Genomic DNA, 24,075 nt, shown 5'->3' with positions numbered 1-24,075 from the left:
ACACTGCCAACACACTTTTATGTCCAAGCAACATGTGAAAGTGAATTTTGCATAACAGGTCCCCTTTAAGGGCTGTCTCAATCGCAAAATCCTTCAAGTGCACTAGAATGTTCGCTCCCAGAAAAATCCAACATTGCATTGCAAAAATTAGGGCACATAGGCTCTCACTATGTTCCCTTCCCAGAAATAACGTTACATTTCTGAAACGTGAAACATAAACCACACAAGGCACCTCAGAAAATGTAATGATACACCATGTGAAAAGACAAACTGTTTTTTAGTATATTTCAACAAACACACATCGCTAGACAGGTAATGAATACATTTAAGTAACATTTATAAATAAAATTAGGCTGAAATGTTGTAAGAACATGAGACAGAACAATGTGTTTGAAGAGAATTAAAAAAAATAAAAAAGAGATTGGTCATAATTAAAGCGGTGACGTTCTACTATGTTGTCCGTTGATGTTATATGTAGTCATGTCACTGGAAGTCGAGTGATCACTGTCCCAATGTGCGGTGAGTCAGGGAACTTACAAGTGAACGTGTACATGATCTACTGACTCACGAGCTCGGGAGCTAATTGAGACACCCCATATGTCTGGATAAGTTTCAGATCGATGATTTAAATATAGATGGAGCTGCTTCCATCAACACGCCCAAACAGACTTAAACCAATTCCTGGCACAAAATTTTATTACCAGAAGGTGAGTGAAGTTATTAGCACTAATAGTTTTAGTCATTTACTTTAAAACGAAGTACTTAAAAGGCTCCAAATTGCAGCAGTTTTACATTAAAGCCAAGATGTATGAATCTATTCTAAGAAGGTCTGAAGCTGTATTAAAGGCAAATGGCAGTAAAACACCTTAATAATAAAATGATTGAATGATTTGCAGTGGTTGTTGGTTGAGTAGAAGCTTGTGTGCAAGCTTGGGGTCAATGGTAAGAAAGCATCAGGCTTTTAGTAGACAAAATGATTTGAGAAGTCATAGTTAAAAAATGAAGCATATGCACTGTTTAATTTTTTTAAGTAAGATCAATAACATGCATTTAGAACATATAATTTTTATTTAATGCTTAACAATGGAAAGCTCTTGTGCCTTGCTCTCTGCATTCTCTCACATTGTTCTGTTATGAGTCAGTGTCCCAAGCCGCAGGAAATCGAACATGAAAGATTTGGCAGTTGCACATCAGAAATGGTGCTTATTCCGCTGCACAGCTAAAGAGTCCCACCATGCATTAGTGTAGAGCCAAAAGCCTTGAGAAGACAGTGAAATGACCTTGTGGCTTCAACTCGCACCTGTGACGGCTCACAGTGCAGTGACGGGAAAAAGATACTCAACGGAAGATAGCAGCACTTCTGGCCCATTTCAGATCTAACGAGCCACGGATAAGTCACACGGTGATTTCATTGAACATTGAAAATATACAGTACTCTCTGTATATGATGAATTACAGAGATTAACCTTTCGGCCAAAGATAAGAAGTTGTAGAGCAACAAGAGTTTGATTGCTTTCTGTGCTGTGTGTTTCTGATTTAAAAATGTTGGTAAGCATACAAATTATGTTTTAAAATATAAATAAACATCGTCAGTAGTATTTATGATGAAATCTAAAATTTTATTCTTCAAATGGATGTCATTGGTGTATCGCAAACACATATCTGTAGCATTAACTGACAGGAGTGAAACATTATGACAATAAAGAGCTAATAAATAAAGAATGCCAACTTTATATTTTACTTTGTATTTATATGAGATTCTTTACCTTACATTTTGTAATGAATAGTACTTATCTTACAGAATGTTTAAAACATTCATTTAAAATCACCTTATCAAATTGGATGCTAACATTTCATAAAATCAACTTAATTAGAGCTTATTTTATATTGCTTTTCTTTATGAAAGCTTATTTTTATTATTGCTTGTGCCACGTATGAAATGGCTGCCTTTTATTACAGTAGTAATCAGTCGTGTATTTATTATTATAGTGGTATGGGTGAATCTCACAATTAAATGTCTGAGTCATAATTAACCACAAAATAATAATAATAAACACAAATAATAAAACTTACTAAAAAAAAAAAAGAGAAATGTTTGCTTAAAAATGTGCATGGTGAAAAAATGTTTTGTCCCTCGCACACCTTTTGCATTCTCTCGCAAAGATATTTGCATTCCGTCGCGAAACCTGCAGAGTTCGAACAAATTCTTCCTGTTTACTTTACAGCTTGGAGTGGTTCATACAGATCTGTACATTCACAATGTAGCATGTTCAGTTACTCAGATATCTTTAAGAGAGAAACATTTCTTGAGGGAATGCACCATTTTTGTGAGAGCTCGCAAACAAACGTACAAATTATTTTTCCTCCCACCTCTAATTTTTTTTCTATCACCATGTCCCTTTAGGGGCTCCTTAATAATTGGATGGTGGTGATGACGTCAAAATGGTATCACAATGCAAAAAGAAAATTGTAATAGTTCTAAAAATAGGCTTTACTTTATTTATACAATAATATTACACAATTTGTTTCACTTTTGATTTTGGGGTGAATTATGGAACAGGCAGTATGGATTTAAATCTGGATGTGAATGAAGTATCTGCACATTATTGATCATTTGAAGACTGTAATCATTCAGCAGTGCACATTCTTACGTGTGACACACTGTGTTATAACGTCAGTATTTTTAAATCACCGTTTCCTCTCAGATGGACATTCACCAGTTTAATCACAACATTATCACCACTGTGCCGAGAAAGAAGGCAGTATTTTTGCTTTCCCGTGTGCTGGCCGATCACTGCAGGACTGCTCTCTCAGTCAATGAGACGTCCCTCACTGCACCTTGTTCTGAGTGACGGTCCGAGAGGCTAGCAGATGGTTTATAGCATCATCGCTGTAGCCCAGTGTGTCTCTGAGAACTTGGACCGTGTGCTGGCCAATCACAGGTGGCGGCATCGGATTGCTGGACTCAAAACTACTGAAGCGCACAGCAGGACCTGTGTGGAAACAATAAATGAAGTCAAATAATTGTTATTGTGTAGTATGCATACCAAACCTTTTCCCTGCCAGCATTTAAAAAACAAAGCTGCCAGCCAACGCCAGCCATTTTGACGATTTTTACTGATTGACTCCAGTATATTTTGCTGTATGAATATATATGCAATACACTAAAATAAAGATCAGAGCCTCTATTTAAAAAAAAAAAAAAAAAAAAAAGTATAAATTGTTTTATTCTAGCTTAAAGCATTCTCTTTTTTTTTATCAGGACCTGAATATAGGTAGGTTTCATAAAAATGTATAGTTTTGAGCAGAAAATTGATTTTTTTTTTTTTTTAATTTTTATCAAAAACTAAATCTGGATAATATTCAGTATGATTATAAAAGCATAAATCCAGTAAATCACTTCCATCAACACCTCCAAAGCTTGCGCAGACATATACCACTTCCTGGATAAACATTTTACTCCGTAACATTATGCAGTTTTCATTTATATGCTGTTTATTGCTGATGATCGCATTATTTTTGCATCTGTTTACATAAGAGATCGCTCGTTTCTCCGTCCTGTTCACGTGTTTTTATTCTTGATGAAGAATGGAAGACAATAAATGGGAGTATATACCTGTACACGTTCAGTACAGCCTTATGTTCACCAATTAGATCAAATAATACAAAAACAAAAAACACTAAAAACTGTATCATTGTGAAATATATTATTTACAATTAAAAATAACTTTTTTCTATTGTAATATAAAATGTTCTAAAATGTAATATATTCAGGGTGGTGTGTGTGTGGGGGGGAGGGGTGATTTTGCAGAGGCATTTCTTTAATTCTGACATTTACTATTTTCACTTTTGGTGTGAATTGGCCTTTACAGTTGCCCAAAATATAACTTTTGGGTTTTTGTTATTAAAAATAAACAAGCAAGCCCAGGTAGGCAGACAAATATTAATGCAAAAGGAACGTAATGCTTGACTTTTGCAATTAGTAAAGCAATAAGTAATAATGCAATATTGCAATGCTTCATTTACTTAAAAGTAACTTTTCCCAATAACTGCATGATCCTTCTGAAATCCATTCCTCATTACTATTATCAATGTTGAAGGTGTCTATAAGGTCTATATGATTCTATATGTTTCCGTCTGTATTTATTTGACTTTGTATTACATTTGTATTTCTTACTCTTAAAACTGAAACTGAAATTAAATAAATAATTTGCAATCAACCTCCTCAATCTTCTTTAGAAAACACAAAATAATATATTTTATTTGAAATCATATTAAATTTGTTAAAATTCCATAGCATTTGATTTATTTGCTCAGTTTAAATATTACATTTTTGGTTTAACCAAGTTTACATCAACAACCCATTTTTCCTCCCAAGACCCCATATGAAAACCTCTGACCTCTGACCTATGCCACTATATGTGCGAATGATGAATCATACCTAAAATAAGCTCACTAAATGGAACAAAAGACAACTAAGTGTCAGAGGGGCATTACATTTACTCATATACGTCAAACCTGCAGGAAAGTACATAAAGTAACCAACTTACAATCTTGGAATATAAAAACAGCCTACATTATCCAAATGTGGCATTTACAAAAAGATGATGTTAAAACCTATGAGTAGGTCATCTGGGTGAGTCACTTTCGCACATCTCTTTTCTTCCACAAATGTTAATTTTACTGAAACTAATTGTTTCTCCTCCCCCACAATTCTACGATTTAACCGACTCTTGCTCCACGAAAAAGGAAAGAGTCAATTGGCATTCATGAATTGTTTTGTGCAATAAATGACACACACCTACATACTTCGCACATTTCTTCCTTATTGCTTTGGATGAGTGCCGTCTCCTACGCAGCTACAGGTCACATTCCCATGAGTGCCGGAGCCAAATGCATCCCCTAAATGTGTCTTGATTGCTTAACCTCCAACATCCAGCACTTTTTCAAATGTTTTCAGGGGCCTCATACAGAAGACATGCGGTTTTCAAAACAAAGATGGTGAATGTAGACCAGAGGCGAGGTCTGTCGTTTGTTATTAATAGCACTTTGGAAAGTCTCATTCTTCAAACGGACTAAAACAAGACATGCAACAGATCACAGACCAGAAGGGTAACGTGGGCTACAGAAGCGCAAAAACACTTACTTTCTATTTAGATTCAGGTTATACAGTACATAACCATTTCCATATGTTCTCTTTAATTCAGCATGCTTCTGATGTGACAAAGATGAGCATGGAGCACCCTGTTGTAAAAGAGTCATTTCTGGAGTGTATTGTGAGCCTGATATGTATTTGGACACTAAAGACAAATTTCATACTTTTTGCATGTCGTTATAAATAGATAACCAAACATGAAAGCGGCAACTGCAAACATGATTCATGACCAAACTTCACTTTTCAAAGTTAGTTTCAGTTTTGGTCAACTTGTGTTGATTTTTGGTGGAAGTATTAAGTCAGTTCTCCTTCACGTTTACACAGATGTCTTAGATGAGTAACTACCAAGTGTCCAAATATTTTTGTCTTCATTTTCAACAGTATTGCTTTACAATTCAAAACTCTTTCTGTGTAACTTTTTTTTAAAGTGTGCTGCTTTTTTTTTTTTTTTGGAAGCAATTTTTTTTCTTTCTTTTTCCCCCAAGATGTATTATTTTAATACTCCAAATTGTGCATGAATATAATGGGCCACTTTTTATTGTTTTAAAAGGGGCAGAAAATTAGCTGAAAATGTACTCACTCAATGTGTTTCTTCATTGGAACAGATTTGGAGAAATGTAGCATAAAATTACGTGCTCACCATCGGATCCTCTGCAGTGAATGGGTGCCATCATAATGAGAGTCTTAACTGGCTAATAAAAACATTTAAAAGAAGCAATGCTTCTTGCTAAAATACAAGTTCACTATCAATAATATTGCTTTCACCAGTGAAAAGGTTCTGAATCATCTGAATCAAGAGAGAAATCTGCACTGTTTAAAAGCCAAGACAGCTCTAAACAGATATGTGAGTGGGTCTTGATGTGAGAGGACAACAGGAGAGAGAATTTTTCACTGAGAAAGCATTGAGAGCACTGAGACTCTCATTCTGACGGCACCCATTGACTGCAGAGCGTCCATTGGTGAGCAAGTTATGTAATAATACATTTCTCCAAATCTGCTCCTATGAAGAAAGAAACTCGTCTACATATTGGACAACCTTGTGCTGTTTTTTTTTTTTTTTTTTTTGTTGGTTTTTTTTTTTGGTTAAATGATTTATGATCAGAATGCAGTCTAAACAAGATAATGGTTTCTCAGGAGAAAAATCTAGGAAGGGGGAAGCTCTAAAAAGTCTCAATTTGCTCTCATCTCATTCCTATCTAAACAACTGAGATGATACAGATTGAGATCTAATTTGTGTTTCTTTGCCTTCTTCTGTTGGGTCAAAGGACATGATGATCCACAAAATGGACCCAAATGATCACAAAACGAACTATGCAGGCAGGTACGTTTTACATTAATTAAAATAAGAGATTCCAGACAGATGCAGAGAAAACTCCACACAGGAAATGCGGCAACATGAAGATGAGAGTCAATCGGCCATTTAAATAAAAGAAACATCCAAGAAAGGAGGGAACAGATCTCAAACATGATTGTGTGTGTGTGTGGTTTCGCAGCCTCAGCAGTTAGAAGCAATGCCTTAACCACATCCTCCATCTCCCCTCCCTCGCTTCCAATCGACTGGCCGCAGGCTCATAATTGCCTCTTGCTCTCACATCTGTTTCTCCTCAGCTGTTATCGTGGCTAACGAGGGAGCGGGACGCTCTTCTCCTCCGCAGGCACGGTCCAAGGTTTTCCTCTCGCTCTACCGCAACAATGTCCACTGTGTTCTCTCCTCCTATTCTGAACTTTATCCATTCTCGCTCTGCACCGCACACTTCAGAAGTCTGACCGGATGAATAAACTTACAGAAACAGAGTCAAAACTGTGAATCTGGGTTCCTCGGACAAGCTCTTTGATCTAATGATCCGTTCAGCATTAAACTAGACTAGATTAGTGTAATCAAGATGTTAATTTCAAGTAAATGTTGTTATAAAGTGGCACCAATGATTTATAGTGAAGAAATGTACTTTGCATATGCCAGGGTTCCCTTTTAAATCATGATTGTGAATTCAAATTGAATTGGTCACACAATACAGTTAGTTGAGGAAAGTTAGAAAAGAAGAAGAAATTCAACATGGGTAATGGATTGTGGGAAATAAAGTGTTCTATTTATGATAGTGTTTATGTTTTGTATTTCAAATTAAAGCTGACCCTTTGAACTTTCCCTTCATCAAAGAATCGTTCCACAAAGTTATGAAGCAACAAACCAGCACAGTGGAATGATTTCTAAATAAATTACATTTTAACATATATTCAAATAGAAAACTTATTTTGAGTTGTGACATTTCACAATATTTCTATTTTTTTTTACTTCTGAAATCAATTCTCATTGGTGCTCAAAGATAATGAGTTTCCATGCAAACTTCATTCAGCATTTTTAGGATGCATTTTGAAATAAACAATTCTTTCTTACTGAATCCCTTTTCCATAATCTGTGAAGCACACAAACATCATGACATACATTTGTGCTTGAAAGGCTTAAAATAAGTTGAGAACATCAGTGCAGCGCTGAAGTGAGATGTTAGTCAGCTCTGATTCTCTTTCAGTCTCTCTGGGAGACAAGATTGAAAGATTACGGTAAACCACACTGACATGCTAAATATACAATTGTGCTTCTGATCTAAATTGCTCCTGACATTTTCCGAGCTATATGCATGCATGCATCATGTGGGCCTCTGATTGCATGTAAATATCATCATCCAACCATAAAGTGCATTTTCCTTCCTGATTGAAAAAAGATTGAACTTCGTTTTCCGGTATTTCCATGAAGATTCCCCCACACTAGTGGAAAACATCAAACATGTAAATATCAGTGACAATATGCTGTCGTGGTCCTCTCATTGCCATTCCCTTGCAGATAACCATCTCATTTCCATTGCCTTGCAGTTTCCTTGCTTCAAGAAAGACAACCTGTTAAATCTATAATCTATAGATCTATATCTATAATCTAGATCTGATCTACACCACTTTAGCAGACATGCACATGCCTGTGTGTTTGTATATACACAGGGCGTGTATGATGCGTCAGTGCAGTAGTGCTGGGATAGTAGTGCCTGTAGGTTAGTAGATATTGCATGCTGCATGCTGCTTCTGCTTGCTACATTCTGCTTACAGCTACTGTCATCGACTAGCCCTTGTGTAAGGGCGAAAAAAGGGGCCAAGTGTGCAAGTCTCGTCTTGTCGGTACATAGCCTCTCCACCGCCAAGACTCCTACAGTGCCTCCTTGCGGCCACACACGGTAACTGGGCCCTAGCGGACTCAGGTTGAACTGTAGGGGATCTCGGAGCAGCAGTGGGCCCCAGAGGCGTGGTGTGCAGGCCCACCAAGCAGTGGACATGCCCTGGCACCCGCCAACCACAGCCCCAGCTATGGGTAAATAGTCCCGCTGCCTTGTGGGGTAGCCTATAGAGGCAAAGGCTAAGGGAATAAACCCTGAAAAAAAAAGAAAAAGACCTCAACGATGGAACAGGCGGAGGATGATGGCTGACTTAAGTGGAGCATCACAACGGCTGGGAAGGTGGATGAAGGCTGCAGCAGTGATGGGTCCCCAGTCGTCTTGGACTCCGTGCCACTGGATCCTGACCCAGACCTGCCAAGGACCGTGTGGTGGTTGTCTGTGCACCAGCCTCCACACGTTAAACAACGTCACACACAGGCGTCCTCCACAAAGTGAATCCACCCTACCACCCCGGATAAAGTCCTATGGCGACCAGCAAGTGGCGATGGGGGGCAGGTTTGTGTACTCTGGAAGCCCCTAGTCATGAGCTGGCACATCAGGCGATGGGTGTCAGAGTCAGTTGCTGGGCTCTTGGGATGAGGCAGAAGAGCTCTTCGGCAGCTACACCCATGACTAAACAGTACTATTTAGGATCCGCTCTGCTTACCCCACATGGGGAAGGAGCTAGAAAAGGTGCCCTAAAAATAGCCTGCCTCATACCTCCCGACTGGATTACCGCGTCCAGAGGGAACACCCCATTTGTGGTCAGAAACAAAAGAAATTTAATTTTGGAGCCTGGAACGTGCGCACTCTGATGGACAGCACCTAAAGTGACAGACCTGAGAGACGAACTGCCATCATAGCCAGAGAACTGCAGAGATGCTGGATTGGTATAGCTGCTCTCTCCGAAACCCGGCGGGCAGGTGAAGGGCAGCTGAAGGAGGAGAAAGGTGGCTACACTTTCTTCTGGAAAGGAAAGCCAGCTGATGAGGCTAGAAACCATGGAGTTGGACTTGCCATCAAAAACCAGCTTGTCAACAACCTCTCCGAACTTCCTGTGGGGATTAGCGAGCGTCTCATGACAATCCGTCTGATGCTGGCCAACAACCAGACAGCGACAGTAGTGAGCGCCTATGCCCCTACCCTAGACTCTGACGTGGAAGAAAAAGAAGCCTTTTACACCTGCCTGGAAGAAACCCTGTCAAAAATCCACAAGGAGGACAAGATCATCCTCCTTGGAGACTTCAATGCTAGGGTAGGCCGGGACCAACATCTCTGGAAGGGCACTATTGGAAAGGAGGGCATCGGGAATATCAACTCCAACAGAGTGCTGCTTCTGAGTAAGTGCCCTCAGCACAACCTTGTCATCACCAACACTCTCTATCGACATAAAAACAAATTCAAGGCATCTTGGAGACACCCTCGCTCCAAGCAATGGCACCTCATTGATTATGTCATTGTAAGGGCCAGGGACCGCTGTGATGTGAACATCACAAGGGCCATGATAGACTCTGACCACTGCTGGACAGACCATCACTATCCGATCCACAATGTCTATCAAACTTTAAAAAAAGGAGGAGGATTCAGAAGAAGCAGACACTGCTTTTTTTAGTGCTACTAAGGCTGTCTATGGCCCTAGCCACCGCGGCTTAAATCCCCTGCGCCCAAAAGATGGACAAACTCTTTTAAAGACAATGAATCCATCAACGCACATTGGAAGGAGCACTTTCAAGAACTTCTGAACCGTGACAGCTCAGCCAAACCAGACAACGCCGACCATATCCCACAGAGTCCCATCAGAGAAGACAGAGGGGAACCTCCTACCCTAACTGAGGTTCACAATGCCATCAGGAATCTCAGGAACAACAAGGCCACTGGTCCTGATGGGATCCCAGCGGAGATCTTAAAGGAAGGAGGACCAAGGCTCTGGCACCACATCCACCATCTGCTCATCAAGGTCTGGGAAAGGGAAGAGCTCCTCTAAGAGCTGCTCGCCACCTACAAGAATAGTGTCGGGAACAGGGACTGCCTCTGTACATGGCCTTTATAGACTTGACAAAGGCCTTTCTCTCTGTGAATAGGCAGACACTGTGGAGCATACTATCAAAGTATGGATGTCATGCTAAATACATCCATGTACTGAGGCAACTGCATGACGGCATGTCAGCCACAGTGCTCAATAGTGGCTCCGTAGAAACTGGGATCAAACAGGGATGTATCATTGCACCTACCCTATTTGCCATCTTCATTGCAGCCATACTCCGCCTTACTGGCCAAGAGTTGCCACAGGGGATCCCAATCATTTACAGGACTGACGGCAGTCTCTTCAACCTTAACAGGTTCAAAGCCAAGAGCAAAGTCAGAAATGCCAACATAATAGAGCTGCAATACGCCGATGATAACGCTATTGCAGCACACTCTCCTGAAGACCTCCAGGAGATCCTAAATGCCTTTGCCAAGGCATACAGAGCCCTGGATTTGGTCTTGAACATCAAGAAAACTCAGGTTCTGTATCAACCACCACCCAACCAGCCATCACTCCAGCCTATCATCAAAGTGGATAACACCACTCTGGAAAGCGTGGACCACTTCCCCTACCTTGGCAGCATTCTCTCTTCCAAAGCTGATATAGACTATGAAGTTAACCATAATCACCTAAGCTGTGCCAGCGGAGCCTATGCCAAACTCAGGACAAGAGTCTTTGATGACCAAGACCAGCCTATGCCAAACTCAGGACAAGAGTCTTTGATGACCGAGACCTGAGGGCTCAAACCAAGGTCCTGGTTTACAGAGCTGCGATTCTCCCAACTCTGCTGTATGGAGCGGAATCTTGGACCACCTACAGCAGACACCTGAGAGCACCGGAACGATCAAAGAGCCTTAAGAAAAATCCCAAGGATCAACTGGGAAGACAGACGTACAAACTCCAGTATTCTGGAGGAAACGAATATGCCCAGCATCTCTACCACCATAATGCAGCACCATCTCTGATGGACAGAACATGTCATCCGCATGCCCAACAACCGTCTCCCTAAGCAGATCCTGTACTCCCAGCTAAAAGAAGGACAGCGAGCCCCTGGTGGGCCAAAGAAACGCTTTAAGGACAATATCAAGACCAGTCTGAAAAAGTTTAACATCACGTCCGGCGACTGGGAGAATCTCGCGTTAAACAGGGACTACTGGAGAAAAACAGTGCAGGAAGGAGCAGCACACCACGAAACAGAACTCCGCCGTGCCGCAGATGCAAAGCGGGAACACCGCAAGGACAAACAGAGAAAGCCTCCACAACCACACATCACCTCAACCTTTCAATGCCCACATTGCACCAGAATCTGTGGATTACACTGATAGGCCACCTGAGGATCCACAAATAAGGCGACCCGATGGAGAGGACAGTCATACTCGTTTCGAGTGACCGTCGAAGAAGACGACGACATGCCTATGACCAAACACATCAAATTAATTCTAAATTAATGTAGCAAATGTTTATTAGTTTGGCTTTAACTTTAGTGTTCTCCTTGTGGAAACCTGTCTTCGGCATCTTTATAAAAAGCCAAAGAAATATAAAATATGTTATCAAAATGTAATGTTAAAGATAAATATATATACTGTCTTATATTTATAGTTTAAGGTCAGTGAGACTTTTTTCTTAAAATAATATTTTTATTTTTGCAGGTTAAATTAAATTGTTTTGTTATAGTAAATTATAATTAAATTTGAAAGCAGTTATTTTAAATTGTATTACTATTTCACAATACCATGCTAACAAACCACATCAAGTGCATAATTATAGTGCATGATTAGTTTTATACTCAAACTAGTAATTTCATAAAATAAATAAGCACAAGAAACCATGTTTTACAATGATTAAAGAAATAGTTAATCTAAAAACGTATTCTCCCTCAGGCCATCATAACCCGTCTAAAAAAGACGTCAGAATGAGAATCCAAACAGTTGATAAAAACATCACAATAATCCACACCATTCTGATGGCACCCATTCACTGCAGAAGATCCAATGGTTGAGCAAGTAATGTAATAATAAATTTCAACAAATCTGTTATGATGAAGAAACAAACTCATCTGCTTCTTCGATGACCTGAGGCTGGGGGACAATTTTCATTTTTGGTGAACTATTAATTTAAGGAAATTAAGTGGGTTCATTTTTGTGTTGTGCACAACAACACCATGGAAAATAAAAATCATAGTCTTTGATGGCTTTATTCTTTAAACACACTAATTCAATATTTCAGGCGATGGGAGCTTCTAGCCATCTGCTGAAATTTTCCACTAGGTGTTGGAACAAGGCTGTGGGACACAAGAGCATCACTGAGGTCAGATGTTGGGATCTGGCTCACATTTACAGTATTTCAATTAGTCTCAGATGTGTTCAGTGAGGTTCAGGTTTGTGCATGCTCTCTGCATGCAGTGTGTATGTGAAGAGCATCTCTGGTTTTGCATGGTTGACAAAACCAGAGGAAGAGAAGGAAAGAGAATAAAGAGAATGTCCCGGAGGAGATCTACAGCGCTGAGTGAAGTGAAGAGAAACGGGACTTGAGAAAGAGTACAGACCATTTATCCTGAGTATTGTAAACGAGTGATGGGATTTCAACAGGCACAGCTAGGACTATTACACATGAACAGTTTTCTAAATGTACCTGCTTTAATATAAGCATTTAAATTGGATTTAAATTTATTTTCATTTTAAAAAAGAGAAAAAAAAGTTATAAATAAAAAAAGCTATTGTTAGTCATGCAACACTTATTTAGTGACTACATTTATGCTCTTGTTTACCCTTATTTGTCAAACAATAATTAAAGGAATAGTTCACCCAAAATTGAAAACCAACAGAAAACGTTTTCAAACTCATCTACATTTTGGATAACCTGAAGGTGTTTCTTCACTAGAACAGAATGGAAGGGATGTAGTATCTACAGTGAATGGGTGCCGTGAATGGGTGAGAGTCCAAATATCTGGTAAAAACATCACAATAATCCACAAGTAATCCTCACCACTCCAGTCCATCAGTTAATGTCTTGTGAAGCCAACAGCTGCGTGTTTGTAAGAAACAAATCCATCATTATGATGTTTTAAACTTTAAACCATTGCTTAGTTAAAATACAAGTCCTCTCTCATTAGTATTGCTTTCTCCAAGTGAAAAAGTCATCTGGTCTGAATCAGAAGAGAAATCTGCACTGATCAAGCACTGTTTAAAAGCTAAAACAGTTCTAAACAAATATGTTGGCCCATTTTTTCATTATCATAGATATTTTGGCTATAAGCAACGGTTTTAAATTATGGATTTGTTTCCTACGAACACACAGCTTTTCACTTCATAAGACATTATGTGATGGACTGGAGTGGTGTGGATTATTGGGATTACTCTGATGTTTTTCTCAGCTGTTTGGAGCCTCATTCTGACGGCACCCATTCACTGCAGAGGGTCCACTGGAGAGCAAGTAATGTAAAATTACATTTTTAAATCTGTTCCCTTAAAGTAACAAACTCTACATTTTGGATGGCTGAGGGTGAGTACTACAAATGTTACAATGTCACTGTCATGTGATTTAGCATCAGTTGCGTTGTGTCATTGCCATTCATAAACCCCTCCTTTGGCCTCATGGGAGATATTAAAGTGACTATCACATGTGCATTTCAGAATCATGCCAGAAGTGCTGTAGTATGCTAACCGGGTACTTTTCTTTACATACACTTTACATTTGGACGTACTTTTCATTCTTGGACCTATAGTAGGGAAGTATTCGGATGCACCTTTGGAAGCACTATCTGGGTTATAAACCTAAGCTAAAAAGCATTGTTAAACCCTTCTGAAATCCTATACAAGACATTAAATATCGATTTTATAATTCACAATGCAAACAAGCATGCAAGTGACCTGTAAACAATCCAATACATGCAAATGTTTTTTTATGAAAACCACGTAATACTGACTTAAAACAGCTTTCTCTAACGTGGAAACATCCACATTTATCTCATTTCCCATTCTCAGTTTCTAGTTTGAGATGGAGAGAGAGAGAGAGAGACAGAAAAAGAGTGGGTGAGATTCTGTGTGAATTCTCATGCGTCCCAGGCTCGAGCTGTCAAGCGGAGATGAACATCTTTATCTCAGGTGCTTTGAGCCCACGCAACAAGTAGCACCTCGCAGTCCTTTTATTAAACCTCTCAGCTTCTTTTTAACTACTCGCTGCATCTTTAATGGGCGAGAGAGAGAGATGACGACTGAAGAAGAAAAAAACGGAAGCGGTGTCGGATAAAAGGAGAATGTGAAACATACATAAGAGTGGGAAACCTCATTATATTATGGCATGAGGAAAAAGAGCAATGAATTCAGACTAGCTTGCAAGTGCTCCTATATGAATAAAATAATGTACGAGGGGCTGCCTTTGTACACTGAGACAGCAAAGAGATGGAGATGAAGATCTCCGGAAACAGTGAGTCACAGTTGATTCGATTTTATTTAAAGGCAGAAATAAACTTCTATTCATTCTGGCTTGGTTAGTATGTGATGACTTTTGTGTGTACTAAAAAGAGAATATGGCCAATCAAACAGTGGTAAAATCATTCATATAACATTATGAGCCCCCTCACTGTCCACATCCAGGGAAACACAAAACCATAACCCAAAACTAATTTCTGACATAAAACTTCAAAACTGGCACAGGAAGACATAGGCTAAGCCCTGCTGTGTTATAAAGAAATGTTTCGGGTTCAGTACAAGTGAAGCTCTATGTGTGGCTTAATGTCCAAACCCAAAAATATAAAATTCATCTCCATGTGGTTGCAGCAGTGCATTTTCAATGGAAGTCTATTAAGGCAACAGAAATGTGAAACTCATATTTATTGCACAAAAAACTGTTTCTCTTTTAAGTAACGTCCGGTGACTAGTTTTGGAAATTTTGTGTATGGGTCAATGACATGATGCTCTTTTTATTTATTATTTCAAAAATACATAAAAGTCTGATATTCTTTGGAGATTATAAAGTCTAAACTAAAATGTGAATAACAATAATTACAAAACTTATTTTAATAAAAGAAAATAAAAATCACAAAATTATTTATACCCCCCCCCCAAAAAAAAAGCTCCCCCTGCCTTTTTACGATAAATGTTAGAAGTTAGTTGGTGTGACTCCCCAAAAAGTCTATATTTATCACTTACTCTTTAAAATTATATCTTAAGACATTGTATTATTATTAACATGTACAGTTCACATACATTTAAAGTGTAAAAGAAAATTGTATGATTTGATGGTTAGACCAAATTATATTTTTCAACATTCTTCAAAACTATATATATATTTTTTCAAATATAAGAATGCAAGACAACCATTTATAAAAAAACATTAGAGCCAAACATTTCTAAATATTATTATTATTACTTCTACTGGACTATTATGTCATTAATCTGTATTTTAATGTTACTTTTTTGTTCACTGACACTGTCACAAAACGATCTTAAATAAACATAATGTGCACATTTCTGCTAATACAGAAAAATATTCAGAATGTGTGTGACAACATCATCTTAATGTCAATCCATAAAACAGCTGAGAGAAAGCTAAATTCATCAAAACATCAACACAACATGACAAACAAATTCCCTGCGAGAACTGGAAGGTGACCTAAAAGCTCCAAAAACACAAAACAGCCTGAAGGAAAAATGAGCTTCAGAAATAGAAAAAAGAAGGCTTCTGATCTGAGAGCAGACTCTGCTGCATCACAGTAAATGTTTGTAGTGCATACTTGTCTGAGTCTACAGGGGGCATCACGGCGATATCAGCGCTAACAACCTCAGAGGGTGACGTCAAAGCAGTGAACAGAAACACTCTCATTCACACAAACTCTGGCCCCAGAGACAACTAAAACACATCTTTGATGTGAAAAGGATCATTTTACAGGAGTTGCAGCTTTACAGATCCACCAGTCATCTTGTCAGGAAAACTTTGTGTCCGAAACGCTGTTAATCTCTTGAATTTCTCTCAGAAGGGTCCGTTCATGTGTTTTAAATGTGCGGATGAGCGATGAATGTATTTAAAGCTACACTAAATCCAAGAATTGATAGCTTGCAAGTTTAAAATAAGATTTTTATTGTATTTTTATGGATTCACGTTCATTTACTGTAAGCGAGTACAGGTGTGTAGAGAGATTTGAATATCAATGCTACTGTAGGCCAGAGGTAAGTTTTCAATCAACTTGTTTTTTTTTTTATAATGTGTCTTACAAAACATAATTTGCATTTTGCTAAATCATTTGGAATTTTATGCAGCAATAACACAAACAATAGCATATTAAATCTGTAAATTGGGTCAACTTTGATTTGTATGGGAGCCTGTTTTCTTTATATCTCGGAATTCTGACATTTTTCTCAAACTGTGATTTTAAATCTCACACTTCTGTCCTTTTTTCTAGCAATTCTGACTTTTTTCTTGCAATTCAGAATTTTTCTTGCAATTGCAAGTTTATATCTAATCATTCGGACTTTTTTCTTATAAATTAAACTTTTTCTTTCAATTGTGAGATTATGTTTAGCAATTCTGAGTGTTTTCTTGCAATTCTGACTTTTTCTAAGAACTGAAAATTCATCTCTCGCAATTCTGACTTTTTAACATTTCTATTTATATTTAGCAATTCTGACTTTTTTATTCCAATTCTGACTGTCTTGCTATTGTGAGTTCAAATCTCAAAATACTGATTTATTTTCTCAGAATTAGTGTGAATTATAAATCCAATTCTGAGGGAAAAAGGACTAACTTTAACTTTGCCGCAAATGTTGCACTTTTATTTTATTTTATTTTATTTTATTTTGGCAGAAACTGGTTCCCATAAAATAACTGACATCAATTGTTCCCTAAATTACAGCATCACAGCAAAAGTTGAATAGCTAATAGGAACATGAAGCACAATGACAAGCAGGGCTTCTTTTGGGGCCTTTCAGGATAAACAACTTCACCTGTCAATTTACATGACACTTCAGCGTGGACCAGAGGAGAACGTTGAGGGCGTTTGGGAATGTTACGTCACAGGAGATGCACTTCGCCTACAGCCTATCCCACCATCTCATGTCCGTACCTTCTCATTCGTAAAATTTCCCCCAGGACGGCGTTCTTTCATCCGGTCCTGGCTCCGAGATGGAGGACGGGGGTGTTCAGCTCTCTGAAGTGTGTTGTGTATGTTTCAATAAGGTTACAGATGACAGGCACCAGGGCTTGACAAATCATCTAAAGTTCACATCTTATAAGTTTAAAACAAACTAACCAACCTCAATGCACAGAACAACACTGTGCGGAAATGACTGTAGGAGCACATGAATGTTTATAGTATTGCATTCAAGTGTTAGACGGACAAATAGATACTGTAGATAGATAGATAGATAGATAGATAGATAGATAGATAGATAGATAGATAGATAGATAGATAGATAGATAGATAGATAGATAGATAGATAGATAGATAGATAGAGAGAGAGATATAGATAGATAGATAGATAGATAGATAGATAGATAGATAGATAGATAGATAGATAGATAGAGAGAGAGAGAGAGAGATATAGATAGATAGATAGATAGATAGATAGATAGATAGATAGAGAGAGAGATAGATAGATAGATAGATAGATAGATAGATAGATAGATAGATAGATAGATAGATAGATAGATAGATAGATAGATAGATAGATAGATAGACAGACAGACAGATAGATAGATAGCTCTATGGACAATAACTCATGGACTTTTTCTGTTTCTTGTTTAGAGTAATCCTAAATTTAAAAGTGATTCCTTGTGCACTTCAAACCTGCTAACGTCAGGGAAAGATCAACTTCCAGCAGCAGCGAGGAAACCCAAGGGCTGGGCAATTTCACCGAACAGCGCTATAAAAGTACATGCCAAAAACTATAAGAACAATTACCCTGATAATACAATTACAAATGGTTAGCTTTAATTGGTCATGAATCCTGATCATTATTTGCAATACTTGCTTACTGTTATTATAGCTAAAAGTGCTGAAGATTTTTTTTTTTAAATCAAATTATTTGTTCTTTTTGGACGTCATTTACTCGCCATGTCAACACAAACCCATATGCTGTTGATTTTTTGTTGAACTTTGTTACACAGCTCTAGGTCATACATTAAAGACCCAGTCACACAAAGAACAACAACAACAATAACTACACAAATAAAGTTCGAAAAAAACTTCAGTTTTATAATAATTCGTTTTTTTTTCCCACTGATTTTGAATATTATATTTAAATCATATTTAATATTTATATATTATATTTAACTCATATTTAAATGTATAATATTTATATATTTTTATGATTATTATTATATTTATTCAAACTGTTCCTTTAAATTAAATTTACATATTTACATAATTAGCTTCCACAAGGATGTGTGTAAACATGGGTTGGACATATTTGTTTTATTATCTAAACTTCCTTAATACATTTATTAATTGTCTCAGATTTCAAAATATGTGAGAATATATCATAAATTAAATGTGTTTTATACAATGCTTCTGAAGTAAGCTTATCTTTAAGGATGTTTGCATATTCCTTGCTCTGATTCATTTTTAGTGGAGAGGAAGTCAAACTTAGAGTCTGCTGCCATATTTCATGCACAAATACATGCTTCTCTCTTACCTTTCCCCCAAAAATCTAATGTTCCCCTCAGATTTGCAGCATCACAGAAAGCTGCAAACTCAGCTAACAAGAAGCTTGTGCCAAGGGCCTTTGATTTAAATAAAGGGCTTTATTTTGGGAAGTGCCTCACAATACACTGCCCTGCACAATCACTAATGAGGCAGCTTTTCGCAATCAGCGGCACAAAAACATCCTCTGAGCCCTTTTCGTCCTCGCTCTCTGGTGCCTTAAAAAAGCAGGACGATGTTTCTCGACATGCATTCCTGTAGTTTTACCCACAAAGGAATGCCTGCGACTCGATTAGCGTTATTCTGTGGTCATTAGTAATTTGTCGATTATGTAATCCGATAACACTTGTTGATCTCAGATTGTTTCGTCAAGCCAATTTGGGCTTATTGCACCCCTGACATCCATTATGTAATCCTTGCTTACAGTCGATGATAGATAATGGCCAATTTCACGCCTATGTTGTTCGGGACTCCATTTTTGGTTTTGCACATTAGATGCAAACACAGTGTAGGGGTTTAGAGGGAATAAACAACAAGGTACCAAAAGCTGATCACAGAAATGCACAGCTTGTCTACTGCAAAACGTTTGATTACATCAGAGCCACCAAAGGCGGGAAATGCTCCACAAGTGCAGTGAGAAAACAGACAGAAAACACGGACAGACAGCGATCTGATGTAAACCGAAGTGGAAGATTAGAGGCCTTGAGTGTGTGTCGTGGTGTTGTAGAAAACTTATGGGTCAGGGAAGAGGAATGCAGAATGGAAAAAGGTGTTTGTTGTGGTTTCTGCCCTTTTTTCGGAGAAATTCTTCACAATAATCCTTGATTTGGTTCGGATGGAGACAACAAACGTGCATACAAGGAACTGGTAAACAACCATTTGTAGCCATCAAAGGACCCACCTGATTATCCCGGGTATCACTCCAGGGACAGCTGACTCAGAATGCATTTGTTTTCTGGTTGTGGAAGCATGCAGAATTAACTGGAGCGCAAATCGAACTGCATTTTTGGTGCACGCAGAAATGATAAAATTGCGGAAGGTGAGGATGGCTCTCCGTTGGGGTGTTCGTAAAAGGAAGTAAACAGACTCTTTGTAAGGTTTAACCAACTTGCCATGACAAAACTATTAGTGGTACGCTCCTGCCAGTGTTTGCTTTTAAGTCACTGAAGGGACAAAGCATAGATCATTAGCAGGGGTTGTACGCTGGTGTCTACGTAAGTGGCATGTATTTGTGTGTTTACAGAGTTGCAAACCGCAACTAAATTCACTGTTAGTAAAACCACCTGTCTGGAGCGAGTCCATCAGGGTCTGACATTTGAAGCGACACAAAAACAGTGGGAATCGAGTCGCTGTGAGAAAAAATGACTGTACATTGTCTAAACAACAGCCAACATCTGCATTTAACCTTTCTTAAAGGTTGCCTTTCCGTTCTACATTCTTTTCTAGGGGCAAAACGCTCAGCAGACCGCAGACCTCTCCATTTTGAGGATCAATGATCGCTTGTTTCGCATATGCAGACGATCAAACGAAAGAACGAGTTCAGAAAGCGTCTCTCAGGGACTCTCACGCCAGAGAATGAAAGAGCATGGAGTGACATTCATGACAATGGAGTAACTTTCATTTCATTGAACAAGTCAAAACAAAGCATCAAAATAAATGATTTGCCATTGTTCGTTACAAGAGAGTCACAAAAGGGAAATAGAACTCTTCAAAGTCCAAGGATCTGGACAATGAGATTGATTTTTGTAAAGATAGAACAGAAAAGCAATAGAAAGTTCAAGTTTACAGAGGTTAAAGGAAGAGTTCACCCAAAAATGAAATTCACACTTTTATTTGCAAGATCCTTATGTCGTTCCAAACTCAACTGGTTCAGAAGACTTTGAATATAAGCTGTGTGAGGATCCTTCCAACGTGTTCCCTTTTGTGTTCCAATGAAACATTTCCATACATGTTTGGAGTAATAATGAAATAATCGAAATTTTCAGGTCAACGATTTTAGAAACTGGATGTGTTCCTTAAAGAGTAAGAAATTAACTTTTCCATTAAGCGGCAATACTGTATTTTCCCTCAGGAATTGATTTCCAGGGATTTTTTACATTTGTCAGGGCAATTTTCAAAGTTATGTAATGACTGTGACTGTATTGGGAAATTTAACCAGCTACTTCAATAAATCAGAATAATTTAAACTGTTACTGAAAACAACAAACTGAAACTGTATATATATATATAAAAAAATAATTAAAAAAATAAAAAAATAAACTAAGTCATAGAGTTGCATTATTATCGACTTGCTCTTGACAGTATCATAATTCTATCCTAATTTTGCCTACACATACAAACATGTCTGTTAATGATGTTAATTTAGTCTAGAGCAAGTTCTGCAAAAACTCCTGATATAATCACTGAAGCTTCAAAATGAATCTGTCATGAAATTACTTTCTTGTGCGCTCTCAACAAAACTCTGGTGTTTTCAGCGCCGACTAATCTAAATCACCTCTGATTGGCCATTGCATTCAGAAACGTCTGATTGGATATAATGCTCAACACTGCAAAAAACAATTTGTAAAAAGCAATCTGATGCAGTGTGTAATGAACATTTTCATGTTTCATTTTAGCAGTAACAGACACAACAGATTTAGTTTAATTATGCAGGAGCTACTGTTGTGCCGACAGAGGATAGTATAGTGTATCGATGATAGTGAGAGATATAGTAATGTGTTGATTTATGTCCAATATTAGTGTTAAACTGTTGGACTTTAAATTAATATACTACTGATTTTCACCCTAGAATGATTTTGCAGAACATTTAGACTGATAACTTCCATGCACATATGCGGCAAATTTGTCACAAGATATGACAGTTGCATCCGACTATATATGAACTAGCTATTTTGAATCAATGTTTTTATATTTAACGTTAGTTTATCATTATGTTTGAAAGTATATATTTTTCGATTATTGGTGATTCCATAGACTCTCTCTCGCACACCTGCGTGGTTTAAAACACATAATTACTAATTTGTGAGGTATTTGTTAATCTTGCGGGCATTTTTGCCCTAAGATTTTGGATCCTGGTTTCTAATATGCAGACCTTATTGAAATGTAAAGTTGACAACACCATAGGTGAAGATCCAAAAGTATATTAAAAAAAAAAGATTATTTAAAAATTATCGCATAGCGTATGTGATGTTTCCGGCATGCAGGCTCTTCATCAGATGTATGCAAATATGCAGACCTTGGAACACATGCTTAAAAGTGATAGAAATTGGGACTGCAGAGAACATTTTGCACTTCACCAACAGCAAATTCTATACAAACCTGGCACTGCTATCTTTCCTGATGTTGGGTGGTCCATTTCCAAAATAAGGCCATTGTGAGCAACCTGGGAATGGAGACAAGAGAACGTGAGCCAGAGACAATTACTCATGCATGGTTTTTACACTCCTTCTCTTGAAGCTATTAACTCACTGTCTTCTCAAAGACCACACAAAATTGCCATCTTAACTTTTTCAATACTGAGAGATTTTTGATTTTAGCACAGAAAAACAAAGTTAACAGACACAACAGCTCAAAATCTATGAAGGGTAATGTATTGTCACGGGTGGGGTGATGTATTGTTCATCATCATTTTAATTGCTCATATAAACATACATTTCTCAACCTGTTGATACATTTTTATTAAATCAAAAACATACCATAATACATTTCTACTATTTTTTGCTTTAAAGTTCACCTAAATATGAAAATTACCCCACTGTTCAAGCAGTAAATGTTTTTATTCAAGTGTGCATTCAATTAATCAAAAGTAACAGATTTAAGTTATAAAAGACTTTTAAATAAATGTTGTTGTTTTGAATCCTGAAAAAAGTAATACATGTTTAGAAACACAACTGTTTTTAATATTGGTATTAATCAGAAATGTTTCTTAAGCAGCAAATCATCATATTAGAATGATTTCTGAAGGTCATGTGACACTGAAGTAATGATGCTGAAAATACAGCTTTGCATTACAATAATAAATATAGACATTTTAAAATATTAATTGGCTATTTAAATATTAATAATATTTCACATTATTACTGCAACTTTAATGAAATAAATGCAGCCTTAGTGAACATAGGAGACAAAAACATAAATAATAATTCTGACTACAAATCTTCTAACTTTCCATAAAAAGTCTGTGAATTATTTAAGATTTTTTGACCCCTCATTTTCATATAAAGTATATATAAATAAAGACCAGGGCTTGTCAAGCTTCAAAAACTACCTTAAAAGTGGCACATTAAAATCAAACAAAAGTCATATGGATAATGTTGTGTTTTATTTTTTATGGCAGTTTCCAGTTTGACAGTATACATCACGTTTCATTCTCATTATGAAAAACAGGTGCCAGGGTATTCTCAAATTTCAGTTTTGGGCTCAATGGAAAAAACAAAGCCATACAGGTTTGGAAAGACACAAGAGTGAGTACATGATGACAGAAGTTTCATTTTTGACTGATCTATTCCTTTAATCCACTAAATTGTGTGTGGGTAAAGATGAAAGGAAATGTATATGAAAACAGATGATGTGCCGGAGTTGGCATCTTTTTCTGTTGTTCTGTTTGGCTCATGGGACTCCAAACGCCTCTCGAAGTCCGGCGTCGGTCCCACCAGAGTCCAGGGCTCTATGTAGTCTGTCACAGTGCATTAGTGTCATTAGCACTATAGGTTCTCATGTCACTGAGCTGAAGCCAGACAGTTATGTAAGATGATGTCCAGACCACCAGATGTGGATGACACCCTTGTGTTCTCTCTCTCTCTCTCGCTCAAGCTTTTCTCTTCTCCTCCCCAATGTTTCCCTCAATACTCTGTGTACTTTTCTGACTCTTCTAGGGAAAGTTCCAGAATTTAAGCGAGATAGGAGCTCTGCACGATGTCATGCTTTATTTAGAGGCAGTTTGGATGGGTGATGCGTATGCCATCTCTTAAGGCCGTCTGAACGATGCGATCACGGGTAATGTGAGTGTTAAGGATGTGGCTTCTGATTAGACAGCCATTCATCCAATATCCTCCTTTCT

At 37.8% G+C, this 24,075-nt stretch overlaps 1 protein-coding gene across 2 annotated transcripts in view; it reads right to left on the bottom strand.

Annotated features, from left to right (window-relative positions):
• Positions 1-334: 334 nt before the first annotated feature.
• sugct (succinyl-CoA:glutarate-CoA transferase) overlaps positions 335-24,075 on the bottom strand; it is a 109,840-nt gene continuing 86,099 nt past the window's right edge. Inside the window, exons 13-14 of one of the 2 annotated variants that reach the window (XM_026200858.1) lie at positions 22,335-22,398; positions 335-2,993 (exon numbers count right to left, since the gene is read on the bottom strand). In XM_026200858.1, coding sequence (XP_026056643.1) covers positions 2,830-2,993; positions 22,335-22,398 — 228 coding nt within the window. In that variant the 3' untranslated portion in view covers positions 335-2,829. The remainder of the gene's footprint in view (positions 2,994-22,334; positions 22,399-24,075) is intronic. The other variant, XM_026200857.1, reaches the window with a different exon arrangement.

Source organism: Carassius auratus, chromosome 24 (assembly GCF_003368295.1).
Source record: "Carassius auratus strain Wakin chromosome 24, ASM336829v1, whole genome shotgun sequence".
NCBI classification, from domain to species: domain Eukaryota; kingdom Metazoa; phylum Chordata; class Actinopteri; order Cypriniformes; family Cyprinidae; genus Carassius; species Carassius auratus.
This window is presented reverse-complemented; position numbering and strand designations above follow the sequence as displayed.